Source organism: Hakea prostrata, chromosome 1 (genome assembly GCF_041222555.1).
Source record: "Hakea prostrata isolate BN-2017 chromosome 1, UWA_Hpros_2, whole genome shotgun sequence".
Taxonomy (NCBI): domain Eukaryota; kingdom Viridiplantae; phylum Streptophyta; class Magnoliopsida; order Proteales; family Proteaceae; genus Hakea; species Hakea prostrata.
The window spans coordinates 23,920,023-23,934,100 of NC_142600.1; the positions used below are offsets into that span (position 1 = coordinate 23,920,023).

The 14,078-nt window shown below is 40.2% G+C and overlaps 1 protein-coding gene across 1 annotated transcript; it reads left to right on the plus strand.

Moving 5' to 3' along the window:
* The first annotated feature begins 1,621 nt into the window (after positions 1-1,621).
* LOC149028385 (uncharacterized) lies at positions 1,622-2,895 on the plus strand. The gene has a single exon (XM_089148343.1). It carries the CDS (start codon positions 1,741-1,743, stop codon positions 2,272-2,274), a length of 534 nt encoding a protein of 177 aa, XP_089004469.1. The 5' UTR covers positions 1,622-1,740; the 3' UTR covers positions 2,275-2,895.
* Positions 2,896-14,078: the final 11,183 nt, after the last annotated feature.

Sequence of the window (14,078 nt, forward strand, 5' to 3'; positions counted from 1 at the left end):
GCTATCTGTAAGTATACCAATGGCCCCAATCCAAACTAAGTAGATAGTGTTCGTGGAAGTAGTTGTGAAATAGATTCTCGGGTTCTTACATTGCCAGCTTCTCCCATCATTTCGCTTGCAACAAAGCTCATCCTCAAGTACAGTGCCTAACTTAACCTCCTCATTTTCTTCCTCCCAAGATGAACTCATCTTGTAATGTACTTCGCAGATATTCTGTGGCCCTAATCTTGGCTTCCTCCGAAGCTCTCTGCCTATCATCTTACTGCCTTGCATCTCCTCCTTCTTGATTCTAAGACGTCAATCGAAGCAGTCTGAGTTTGAGCTTCGATCGTCCCGCGTTCATAGAGAGTAGTTTTGAGTTTGACAATTGATGTCTCAAATCTATTATTAAAACATTAATCTTATTAATCTATGGTTTCTCAAATCTGGTTTGGTTTCGCGCAACGACAGAGGAAGGCGGTGGTAGCCGGCGGGGGAGGGGCGGCGATGGACTTTTTAGTGAGATATAGGAAGAAGATGGGTGAAAGGAGACCCACCTAAAAGGTTTGATCATTTAAGCGAGTGAAATGACATTTTAGTCATTTAATTAGTATATGGGATATTTTAATCACTTCACTAATACAATTAAAGTCAAATATTTCACAACTAACAATGGATAACTTAAAATTATGCAAAAAGTAAAAGTGGATGCCATGGAATTTTGCTCACATCAAGAATTATAGGCAGGCTTACTTAAGTAGGTGCCCTAAAAAAAACTCTTAAAATTATTTTATCATATTCATTAGCCAAGCAGATCTTACCAAATGTTTTCATAACTACACGAGTATTAAATTCTTGGTTAGGTGCAATGGCAAGTGGTATTTATGTTATTTAACTTATATGCTAATTAATGTGACTAGCCTTTTCGGCTTTTAAATTACTTATCAAGTTCTCCATTTCTTTTGATAAAACAAATCAAAGTTGTTCTGCAATTCTGGTTGAAAAAATATTAATATTTAATAACAGTGGGTCAAGATGATAATATGAAAATTTTCAGCGCCACCCTCAATTATTCCTTAAAAATAATGCCACCTGGATCTAATTTATCAATCACATCTCTGATAAGGTAAAAATACATTTGAAGACATTATCGGCATTAAAATATTATTGTTAAGTGTTTGATGTAAGCAGATTAGATACTTCAATGTAAGAAGAATAATCTTAACAAAGAAGGGGTTGTTATGTCATTTTATCTGAGAAAATGAATGAGAACAGCCGCCCACGAGAAGACGAGAAAACGAAACCGAGAACAGCCGCCCACGACCCACGAGAAAACAGGTACGTATGTGGGTTCCACTCCACTCCCGCATGTCAGAATACAGAGAGGGGCCCCCATACATAATCTTGAAACTTGAAAGGATGGCCACCACATCTCGGCATTTTTTTCACTACTCCCATGCAATTAATACATTAAAATTTTAAATAAATACATAAAATATAATAATAACATTTTTTTATTTATTGGTGAAATAGAATAATAAGTTGCAATGAAATAAAACCGCCTGTCGGGCTTAACAAAGACCATCTGCTCCGCTATAAATTCTCACCCTACCGCTGTTTCTTTTTCTTCACACACAAATACACAAGCAGGGGTAGCCTCTCTCTCTCTCTCTTCTCGTCATCTGAGAGTCTTTCTCTCTCTAAAGGGACCACTGTTGCTTCCGTAAACTCCGACCACCCTACTTCTCAGTCAAGAAGCCAATGGCGGTAGAAGCGTTTCATGTGCGTAAAAAAGGAAGCATGGCCGGTTCCGGGGATAAGGAGACGATGAAGGTGGCGCCGCTTCTGAAGGAGGTTCATTTTAGAGGTGTCCGCAAGCGTCCTTGGGGACGATACGCCGCCGAGATCCGAGATCCCTGGAAGAAGACGAGGAAGTGGCTAGGTACCTTCGACACGGCAGAAGAGGCGGCTAGGGCTTACGATGAAGCTGCTAGGACTCTTCGTGGTCCTAAGGCGAAGACTAACTTCGGCAACGGAGGTTTCGCAGCTACCGGATCTTCTACTGGTACAACTTTCCAGATGCAGATGCAGGATTGGAGTCCCAAGTATGTTACTGCTGACGGCCGGAGCTTCCTCTCTGCTCTTGGATCCGCAGATGTTCCGGCGAGTTCTGGTTTTACTGGTTATAACTTCGAGGCTGTGGAGATGGTGGTGAGGAACGAACACGAGAAAATGAAAGAAGAGAAGAAGAAGCCGTTGTCCTTCGATCTCAACCTTCCTGCTCCTCTCTACTGACCGTATTTGTGAATGTGAGGCGATGGTCGAAACACCAGCGCCGCCGGCGCTTTGTCGTACTCCGTTTAGAGTTTGTTTTGCCGTTTTTACTGTTGTAGGTTAGATCTAATCTGTTTCCTATTCTGTACAGTTACAACAAATTGGAAATTTGGAATTGATAAAGAACTGATATTTTGATCTGTTTCATTTGTATTTTTGCATTTGGATTGTTAACGAAGATTCAACTGTGGAAGACATGAGAAGAAGTACAGAGAGATTCAGGTACAGAAGAGATCATGAGTGGGGGAAGTGTTGGGAAGTGAGAACCGACCAAGGGGATCGTATCATTCACCCCATGACCCATATCTGTACCTTGCTAAACTGACAGCTTTGAACGTCTGGTTTTGTCGGTCACACCTCGCACGAGCAAGTGAGCAACTCAGCTTGGTTTTGTTTGTCACCGCCTACTCGTCGACTCGATCGGTGCAACTGTCGCCGGCAGTTCAAGATAATTAAATGTGTCATTTTAATTAATTCAAGTGTGGTTGGTTTAATTTAGGTATTTACCCAACAAATAAAAAAGTAATTAATTTGAGCAGAAACGGAATCTTTGCTGCACTAATTACCCAACGGACTTGGTAATCAATGAGCCTAAATTTAATGAGGATGGTTTCCCACACGTCTCCACCGTCCATGGATTGATCATCCCCACGCTACAGTTGTTTTTATTATTCTCAAGGCAGGCAGGCAGGCAGGCAGGCTTGTAGATTTTGACTCTCGTATTGGTTGAAACTTGAAACTTAAAACACTAAATTTTGCATTACCGTGGTCATACAGTACTCATGCCTAATCCAATTTTGGTTCCATTACCATTAGGTAAAAAAAAGTATTAAAAAAAGCGTTGTCAATTAAAAAGAAAAACCTTTATTATTAAACTTTAACATCCGCGCAGCGGCGGCGGCGGTAGTAGTAGTAGATGAAGAAAAAGTGGCAGCAGCACAGCTGGTGAAGAAAAAAACCGCAAAAAGTATGCCGGCACGATAAAGCGCCGTACACATAAGACATGGGAGGCGAAAAGGACACGCCTCCGCAATAAAGATTCATAGCAGCTGGCGGTGGCGGAGGCGGAGGCGGAGGCGGAGGTAGGTGGCGTCATGGGTGTGGGTTTGAAGGGTGGGCCCCACCTCAAGAAAACGGGTATGAGTCAGTGTATGACCGTGTTGGGTGGGGTGGGGTGGGGAAGGAGACTTGGCTTGATGTGAGTAAGTGGGGGCCGGGTGGAGACGGCAACATGACGGGCGAAAGCGGCAGGGAAAAGGAAAGGAAATGAAAGGGAAAGGAAAAGTGGGTTGGGGCTTTCATTCTGACACGTGACGCGGGTTCTTTCTTTGATCAGTTCTCGCCATCAGCATTCGCCGCCGCGTTAATGAGCTTTTATTAATCCTTAGGATACTTTTAATTAATACATGTGACAACGGTAGTTTTCGAGACAGATATACGTCAAAGATCTTGCTAACCAAAACCGGTTTTTTATTTTTATTTTTTATGCGCGGCTTTGCTTTTGCTTATCTATGTCATCACCTAGTAAGTCTTCTTATCTTGGTATCTTCTGAAGTTTCAACTTTTTTTTACACAAGAAAAGAATATAAATATATATATAGTTTTTCACACGTGTCGTATATGCACTCGACTGTCTTTGTCAGATGCATGCCGTTTTCAGTGGGTTAGCGTGGAGGGGATGACCAAAAGGACTACCCACGTGTCGTCTTAGACCGTCAGATCCTGTATATGATTATAGGTCTAGCTAGGGTACGTAGGATGGTTCAGCATTTAAGAGACGTTGGATGACTGGTTGAGGTTGGAGTCGTGTTGTATTGGTAAGGTGGATATTGAGGCGGGGTCCACGTAGGGGAGGTGAAACCGTGAAAGTGTGGGAAGCGTGATGAGGAATCGAGGGAGGGAGGGAGGGAGGGAGGGAGGGTGGGGTGTGTGATTCAGTGAAGCAGCTGAGCGGTGTAATAGTCCTAGTAGTATAGGGTAGGTTGGGGAGGTGGGGGCGAGAAAATTACTCGTTGGGATTTAAGCCGACAGCGCTGTACCGCAGGGCATTGGTGGCGGTCACAGGGCGTAGTGTACGGGGTAGCTATTTTATTAAACTCGAAAAGTTGAAACAGCTTACCGGCCTCTCGCTCTCTCTCTCTCTCCCTCACTCTGTGTGCGTGTGGCGTGTTTGATTTCTACACGCCAGTGTTTGACTCTGCACGTGCAGGAAGACTACTGATCTGATCTGATCTGATCTCTGATCTGATCTGATCTCTGTTATCTGTGCAGTGCAGCAGGCAGGGAGTGTTGTGAGTTGTGGTGGGGGTCGCAGCAGGCAGGCAGTAATGGAGGAGGAGTACGTAGCAGGTAGCAAGTAGCAAAACGGTGAAGGAAGGTGAGGTTGGGACTAGCTTGGCTGGCGCCTGGCTGGGCGGCATACGTATCGGTTAACCCGTCAACGCCGATCTGCCAGTCTACTCTGGGATTGTGTCAGTGCTTCAGGGGGGACCAACTCAGCTTAAGTTTTGATCAGGTTTAATACGTGTCTGAATTCGCCGACGGTCAGGATCCGCTTACGGTTGCTCCAGTCGAGATATTTATATCTCATGGGAGAAAGTTAAGGAAGATTTTTCCCAGCCAATGCTTGCCATGCCATAATGAATTCTTCAGGCGTCGAAACTGGGGTGGGACCCAAACCCCAGCGACACAACTTTAGCATTAAACCGACGAAATTGATAATAAATCGACCACGGTAAAAACAGTCGACCGGAAAACCAGGAATTTTGGAAAATGAGACGGGAAATCAGGATCGTTTGGATCGTTTCTCGGTGGTGTTTCTTGCCAGAGGTAGTCGGTGATGGACATGAATGTGGCAGTGGCAAGAGAGAAGACAATTCGAGGGATGTTGAGCTGGGATGCGAGTTTGTGAGTCCAATCGAGGAACATGTCAGAAAAAATGGACGTCCATGCCCCCATCCCTAACATATACAATCCTACTATTGCATGAACAACAGTGGACCATTGGCTTCAATTCCCCAACCGAAAGGGTAGTAGTATGTGAGGTACCTAGCCATGCAATTCTAGACTCTCTACGTATGTTATCCAGTAGTCATGATAATGCTGGAGGTATCAGTGAGTATGTGTCCGATACCACAGCCCTCTAATATTTCAAGCCAAAATATCCCAATGGAATACCCTTTCCATCTCAACTACATTACACCAATCACCATCATACCACAATCAGTTGTTCAATACCATAATTGATAAAGTATATCAAAGATCATCACAAACAGCAAGTATACAATAATATCAACATGTCTTATATAGTTACAGCAAGATACATGATTAAGAATAAATAAAGTGAACAACTGATTCATCATGTATATGTAATTCATAAAGACAAGAATGTATATTCTTACCTATAAATAAGTAGAAGTTCTTTAGAATACAATCCAATAATAATTATAAAACTTTCAGTAGAAACAAAGAACACCTATAAACAGGGTTACAAGATTATATAAGTAACATGAGTCAAACGGACTAAAAGCCACAAGTCACATATCTACTGTGACCCTCAAGCGACCGCCTTGAGCAACCGCCCCAAAAACAGAATGTTTCCAATCCAAAACTCAGGCTTTTGATTATCTGATTTCAATATGGTTTTGGGATAATCTCAATCTGAATTTCGAACCAACATGTCTATAACCAAGGGGTAAATCAGAAACCCTAAATATTTGTCACCCAAATCATCTCCCTTGATTGGATTTATCCTTTGTAAGAATGCAGTGATTCGTTTTAGGACAGAATCCTCTCAAACACATTAATTAGGGTAACCAATTAATCATAAAAAGCCATTCCCACATGGTGGAGATGAAATCAACACCAACCAAAACTAAATAAAGAGAATGAGTGAGAGGGGAATTCACTTACCTCAACTAGAACTGCAAAAGCAGAGGGGAAGAGGTTCCAGATCTCAATCCGCACTTCACTCACCTTCCAGCACGTCTTCACTACTGCCTAACCGTCCAAAATAGCAATCCCGAATATAATAATTTGTTAATAGGGCGAGGGTTGCTATTTATAGAGAACAAGGGGCAAAAGAGAGTATTTTCCCTCAATCAGGATCTAGCGGTCGCTTGGGGTGGTTGATTGGTTCGATCAATCGCCTTAAGCAACCACCCCCTAGTACATTGTTGTACAAGGGTGCTTTGCTCAAAGGGTTGATACCCAACCTCAACCTAACCCTAATCAACACATGGAGGATGTCTTACTTTCATTCCGAACATCTCCAAATGTCATTTGCCTTCCACCAGATCCAGTTTTCCAGCAAGACAGATTCATCATCAAGAGAATCCAGATCCATGGGTTCAAGATATAGATTATGGACATCTATCCTAACATTCCACAACTTAACCCGGCTAGACCTTCGGGTTATTGGACTTGCAATACCGATTCCGGGTTAGAATTACGGGGGTTTGTTACATCATCAGTTCGCCTCCCCCAGGAGAGTTGCCCCAATCTTAGATTTATGTATGCTAGTTCCCGACCGATGTGCACCGTTTGACCATCATCCGTTCGAACGCTATCTCTACCTCAATGTTGAGAGGTTGGTGTGTGAATGCGTACTCCTCGCTCCTGTCTAGTGATGGTTCCGGTTTGGCTTGTTTGCTGTCGATCGATGGCGACCATCTCTCCTGGGTAATTCTACAATTCTACGTTCTCGGGATCGACCTCTACGACCTTCCTGAGGGCTTTGCCTGCAATTCTAATCTCCAAGTGGTCGCCTATCTCCTTGCTGAGTAAGTCCTTGGCAGGAGACAAATTTCTTCCGTTTTTGCGTATGCCCTCGGGCTTCCTCCTAATCATGAAGATTGGAAGCTGAGGAGTGACTACGTGTCTCGTTATCGTCTGAAGCGTCTGTTGCATTTCCAGGAACTACAGCTGCATTTGATTCATCTGTTCTTGAAGATTATCTAGGTTGTTGGGACGTTCGTCTCCATTCAAATCTACAACTGTTGTTGCTGCTGCCTTTGATCTGGTAACCATGACTTTCTGAAGCGTTTCCCACAGACGTCGCCAAATGATGTGTCCAAAATCCGCTCAACCTTCTGGTCTCTGGAGATCAGCTTGCAAAACAGTGTTAGGAGTGGCCCGACCGTGGGGTCGAGAGGCCACCTCCGAAGGCTAAGTCAACTAATGAACTGGTTACAAGACTCTGGTTAATTGCAGAGTGTATAGTAAACGTAATTGTATAGGAAACGATTTAGATACCTCGTAAGGGCGTAATATACTTGTTTATATAGGTTTTACCTCTGATTCCCGACCGTTGGATGCGTTCAGGATCCCTCTTGGTGACCGTCAGATCTTTAGGGTTTTACCTTGCTTATTCGGAGCTCAAAATTTACCTGCCTTGGGACGATCCCCACTTAGCATTAATGGAAGTTACTTATCGTGACTTGATCACGTATCTCGTAATCTCCGGGATCACGCTCATCCGCTGCAACTGTTCTCCATGCGTAATTGCTGAGATTCGGTTAATCCAATCTCGAAAGTGGTCCTCCTTGGGTTGACGACCCGAACCCGGTTGACTGTGTTTTATCATGGGTTACCGGATTCGATATTATTTGACCCATATCAACTACGAATACTGAATAGTACAAATAGATGGTTAAAGACTTGAAACTTCTCCCCAAAAGTAACCTTGAATTAACCAATGCAGAAATAACTCTACAACCCCCTTGTTTCATATGTCTTAATTCACCTAGTAAATTTGGAAACTCACTAATACTAATATGTGCAGGTGTATCTAGTGAACTAGATGGAGACAAATGGAGCATAGGACATGTTTGGAATGGAATCATCCAAAAAGTAAATATAGCTAGGGACAACACCAGCAAGATACCTTTTGGAGGAAATGCTAAAGAACACTTGGACAATGATACAAAGAGCCAAATTGAAGAAAGTACATCTACAGTACATCTGGTGTGATGATACAACAGTAAAATATCTTATCAAAGGCAAAAAAAATAAACCACTTATCTCCTACCCTTTACCCTATTTTGGCAATGATACTATCAATTATATCCAAGTTAGAAGTCTGTAATTTAAGACATGATGCAACCAAAAAATGGCTACTTAGTTTAACAAATGAACATGAAGGGATTGCTTAAAGGCAATGCTCTGGGGTGGGATTTAACCCTGAATTTATAATACAAACTGTTTCTCTCTTCCTTTAAAAAAAAAAACAAGAACAAGAGGGGGGGGGGGGCGGTGGGGGGGTGGGTGGTGGGTGGGGGTGTTTTCTTTCTTCCCCCCCCTGCTTAAGGGAGGGATTCACAAATGGGAGATTTATACCTGTTGGGTTTTGTGAATCTCTAGATTCATGAAATCTAGAGATTTACCTTTTTATACTAAAAACGTGAATCTATAGATTTATGGGTATAAGGTGAAATCCATAGATTTCATCTCTATAATAAAAGTATTAAACATTTGAACCATGATTCTATAAATATTTTTTTAGGATAAATCTATAGATTTCATTCCAAAGATTCAAGCTAACCAAACACTTAATTTTAAAAACCATGACTCCATAGATTTGAAATCCTCAGACTCAAGTAACCAAACATGCCCTAAAGTGCATTTGGACCTCTTGAAATTTGATTCAAATCATTTTAGTCTAAATAAAATAATATTTTACATTTACAATTTGACAATGCGTTCTTAATTGATATTTTTTAAATACCATAAGAGAAGCAAAATGCAAAATATCATTTTCTTGGACTAAAATTAACTTGGACCACACATCACTGGTCTATATGAAAATTATCCCAAAATAATAAAATAACAAAAAAATTGAAGGTAATTTTCATTCCCATGAATCCATGATCACACTAATGGGTTTTTTTTTTTGGGCGTAGAGAATCAATGATGGGCTCTTAAGATATGTATGTATCATGGCATAACAAAAGATATGCCCAATAAGCCTTAAAGTCAAGTTGGGCCTCTATAGATTAGTTTTAAGAAAAAAATGAAATTAAAACATTTACTACCATAGTGGATTTCATATTACTTTCTACTAGAGACCTTTGGACATCATGTTGTAGTGGTATGACATTTGTGTCATTTGGAACTCGATATGGTATTGGATACATATTATTATCATAGACTACTGATATAATGGTATTTATATTGGGATGAAATTGATACAGTATACATGGTTAGTTGTATCATTTTTCAATACCAATATCATATTGAAGATATGCTTGGGTAAACACTTGAATCATCCCTGATTAGTTGCTCTTTCTAATCCACATAAAAAAACACATCACGAAACTTCTAGGGTTTTGGCAAAAAAAAAAAAATGCATTCATAATCACAGTGAAACAAAAGTTAGGGTTTATGAACAAATGCTCTCTCATATGCGATTCAAGGACATCCTAAGCAGAGGTTTGAAATAAAAAATTGATCAAGAACAAATTAATGAAGGTCAAGAAATGGTTCATCCAAATCATCAAAGAGTTGTGATTTTCGGCTAGGTGCAAAGAAGTAGGTTGAGGTTGCCGAATGGGAGTAAGGAGGGGGGGGGAAATCCACTGCTTGTGTACAACAGTGCGTTTTTGTACTAAATGATTGGCTGAGATTAAAAACTTAATTTTAAAATTTAAAAATCTTCAATAGTCTTGTATTTACTTTGTTTTCTTAACCAATCATTTAGTATATATGTGCACTATTGTGTATAGTAGAGGATGTTTTCCCAAAAAGGAGATGTAGAGAGCCGAGAGAGGAGAGAATTAACCATGGAGCATAAGTTGTTTGGTTAGGGCATAATGAAGAGTAAGTTTGAATAAGGATATAATGGTGTTTTTAATTGTACAATTTACCATTATAACGGAATAGGACCTGTGTTTTTAAACATAAAATGTGATGTCAGTGCTTTTAGACTTAAATTTTGGAGGTGTTCGTGCAATTTGCTCTAGATTTTATTCAATCTAGTACATTGGATGCTACTCGTAGGAAAAACCTTGCTGCTACTCTTTGGAGAAACCTTGCTAACCAAACTGTATGCACAATTTCTAATGAATGCATTTTATTTTCTCATAAAAAAGATAATAGTAATAATAATGAAAGGACAACAATTGGGTATATCGAAATCATATCAAATAATCAAATCAAGAAAGGTCTATTTTTTTTTTTTTTTCTTTTTTGTAAATTGTAATATATCAAGAAAGGTTCGTTCTCCTGATATCGTAATCTGTGTTAGTAACGAACTGATTCCATTCAAATTCAAATCAATACGGTTTTAATATTAAGAAGAAAAAGAAAAGAGGAGAGCGTTTTAAACGGGTTTCTAATCGCAAGTTTACTACGAATTACGCTGTAGAAAATTGCGAATGATTATACTTCTCGCGACTCACGGCATTGGTATTTCTTCCTCTGCTTTCTTCATCGCTGTTCTTCTCCCTTCCTCGGTTTCTTGCTCAATTGCTTGCACCACTCCATTTGGTTCCTAAAACCCAGATCAGAGAACCTGTTTTGCTGCTTTGCTTCGATTGATTTCATCAGATTCTAAAGTAATTTCTGATGAGGATCCGGCGTTCTTCAAGGACCTATTCTTCTTCTTCTTCTTCTTCTTCTGCTGATGCTGATGCTGCTGCTGCTGCTTCATCTTATGCAACAGTTCCTGCAAATTCTTTTGTTTCATCGTCATCGAATTGTGCTTCTTCTTCTTCTTCTTCTTCCTTGTATTCAATCGATTGCTGGACCCGATGCGTAGGTCTCGATATTCTTGCGGATGCTGTTCAGTTCGTCGTGGGATCAGCATTGCCAATGGGTGTTCCAGTTACTCGTAGAAGAGTTGTTATCAGAAGGAAGAGCGCTTTCAAAATCAACAAAATAGATGTAAGTGAAAATGGGGAACAAGAAGAATTCCAACTGGAAGAGGAACTTGGGGCGATTGCGAAGCCAGAAAGGCAAAAAAGAGTGATGGCTCTGCCATCCAAGTACCAGGATTCAGTTCTTCAACCTTGGAAACGTCAAAATCGTCAGGTTTGTCGTCAGCTCGTTGGAGATCAATAGGTAGGCAAGCCAATGGAACCCTTTCCATGGATGGGTATTTTGATGTAGTTCTTGTATCTCCGATTCTGATGTTAAGTTGATCTTCCCTTCTCCCCTCTTCTCTTCTCTGGTCTCTATGAAGAAGATCTGCAGAGATCAAGGGCTGAACGAATACCTTTATCTGCTTGAATTTTTTTCTTCCGCCATTGGCCCTCTTCTTTTGTTATTTTGATGTTAAGGAGCAAAAGAAAAACCTGGAGAAATAGCTAATTTCTGTTGGGTTTTAATAGCTGTTGAATAGCCTTGCAATCTGAGATGGATCCATGGACTTTTGATGTAATGCTGGCATAGTCGCATGAACATTTATTGCAGAACGGAGAGCCTGATGCATTTACAGATTTAGCAATATATATCACTTCAATTTCTTCTTGCCTATTTGGTTTATTGTGATTCTTGTTCCCGTCTCCCCACTCCTCTTCTTGGCATCCTTGCAACTGCTGCAAGTCGTGGATAGTTAACGTTTAATCAGAATCTTATGCAATGTTACAATGTAGTTTTAGAATGTTCCCGACTGAAATAGAGACTGTGTTTTTTGATCTTCTTGAGGGTGAAAAATGGATTTCAACATCAGGACTGTCTATCAATCTTAATTCTTCTTGTGGGTCATGAAGTGGGTTTCAGCTTAGCAGAAGGATTGCTCAATCAAACATAAATCCTTCTGGGTAATGCATTCGATATCAGGGAATGGCTCCTATTGGGTTAGCTGTCAATTTTGATATGCCTCTTTCATGAGAACTTAATGCATAATTCTAACCCTGATGAGGAAAATTAATACCCTTAACCCTTGATTTCTCTGTGTAAACTTGACTACAATTTTGTACACTTTCAAGCTATTATTAAGTGTTTCTGATCTCTGTAATGATCTTTCAGAGCATTTCCAATGGATGCGGTAGTATCATAGTATATGATAGTTTAAACTGCAGTGTTCTTCTTGTCTTGATATTACGTTTCCTCTCTTTTCTAGCATTGGATAGTCAAATTCTCTGCAACCAGGTGTGCTTCTTTGAATTGCCATGATGTGAAATGGATGCCATTATGCAAGAAATAGGCTGGAAGAACTGTTTCAGCAAGCATATACAATAAGTGAGTTATAATCTATGGCATCCTATTTGAAGGTAAGATCATGATCCCTCATGGTTCTGGAGTGAGGTTTAAACTTTCCAAGAGTCAGTGATTAACTGGAAACTGGCCGTTTATTCTTTTTAATTCTTCCCTTCTTCTGTCTCACATGGTTGATATCTAAGATCTGATCTCTGTGATTTTGGACTTTTTTTTTTTTTTGAAGATTCAACTTGAAGGTACCACCAGCTTGTTAAAGTTGGTAATGCATAAAGTTGAACAGGGATATAATGGGATAGTAACCATGCTGGTCCATTAGCCGGATTCTTTTGACTGTATGGATCTCGAATTTTTTAGTATAAGTTGGCTCTGTTTCATGGTTAGCCCCAAGGTTTTTAGAACCCTGAACAGGGCATTGATCACCCTTCACCAATTCTGATTTGAATCAGATAGATAGTGACCAGGAATCCACTGAAACTCCGGAAAATAGAATTGCATAGAAGTATGGATTGTCACAGATTTTTGACTGGTTTTTTTGACTATTCAGAAGTACTGTTAATCTGTCCTAAAGGAAACTAGACAAGTGAGATTCATTGATTTTTTGCTTTCAGTACTGATTACTGACTAGAGGGGGGGGGGGGGGGGGGGGGGAATGATAACAACAGTAAATGCATTAAATGGATACATGGGCAATTCATAAATAAGTTGTTGGAGACTCGGAATTGACATTAATCAGAATTGAGTTATTGTGGTTGAACCAGTTAGTTGGTTCTGATTCAAACCAGCTGATTCCTTAGTGAATTAGATACCAAATTATACCCTCTATGGCATGGTAAAAGCATGGGTTCAAAAATGGGTCTAGAGTTGGACCAATTGCTTTCTGTTCGAACGCAGCCGGGTTTCGTTCTAGTTAAACCCGTGGTCCGATTTTGCAATTATGGTCCTAACTCTTACTTAAAACATCATTTGTTTTCAAGAGAGAGATTCTGGATTTAAGAATGTGAGGGTTGAATTTGGATTACTATAGAATGTTTGGCTTCAAACTGCATTCTAGACTCAGAATCTATTCCAGTAATGCATTTTAATAACAGCCCAAATTTCTGTATTGAAACCATAACAATTCAACTGATGGGAATCCATACAAAAGGTGGTTGGAGTTGTATTTATCTCTTAACAATCTGCTTATCATTGTTCAAATGAATATTGGTCTTGCTGGGTATTCTTTTCTTTGCTAGAATGATATTCAGTCTGAGTTTAGTAATCTTTCTTCAGATTTTTTTGGTGAAATTTTTTTCTTCAAATTGAATTAAGAAAGATGGACATGACCTGTACTTCACAAGCTTGCTCTTATCACTAGGCATATTTACCTTTCCTGGGTACAAAAAAGAGAACAAGAAAGCATAAGATCACTCTTTGAACACAAGTCATATCATTCCCAAAAAGCCCATTTCATTTTGTACTAAAAAAAATCAGAGCCGACCATTGTTAACTATTGGAGATGAAATAAAACAGAACTATGATCCAGAAGATGACCTACTTCCATCTGTCTCTGCTCAAAGAGCAGATTCTGCTGTTCTGCCCCTCCTTCCCCTGCTTCTTCCCCTGCCCTC

What these genes read in the sequence shown, in the direction of transcription:
- LOC149028385 (XM_089148343.1), top strand. Translation starts at nt 1,741, where the DNA reads ATGGCGGTAGAAGCGTTTCATGTGCGTAAAAAAGGAAGCATGGCCGGT.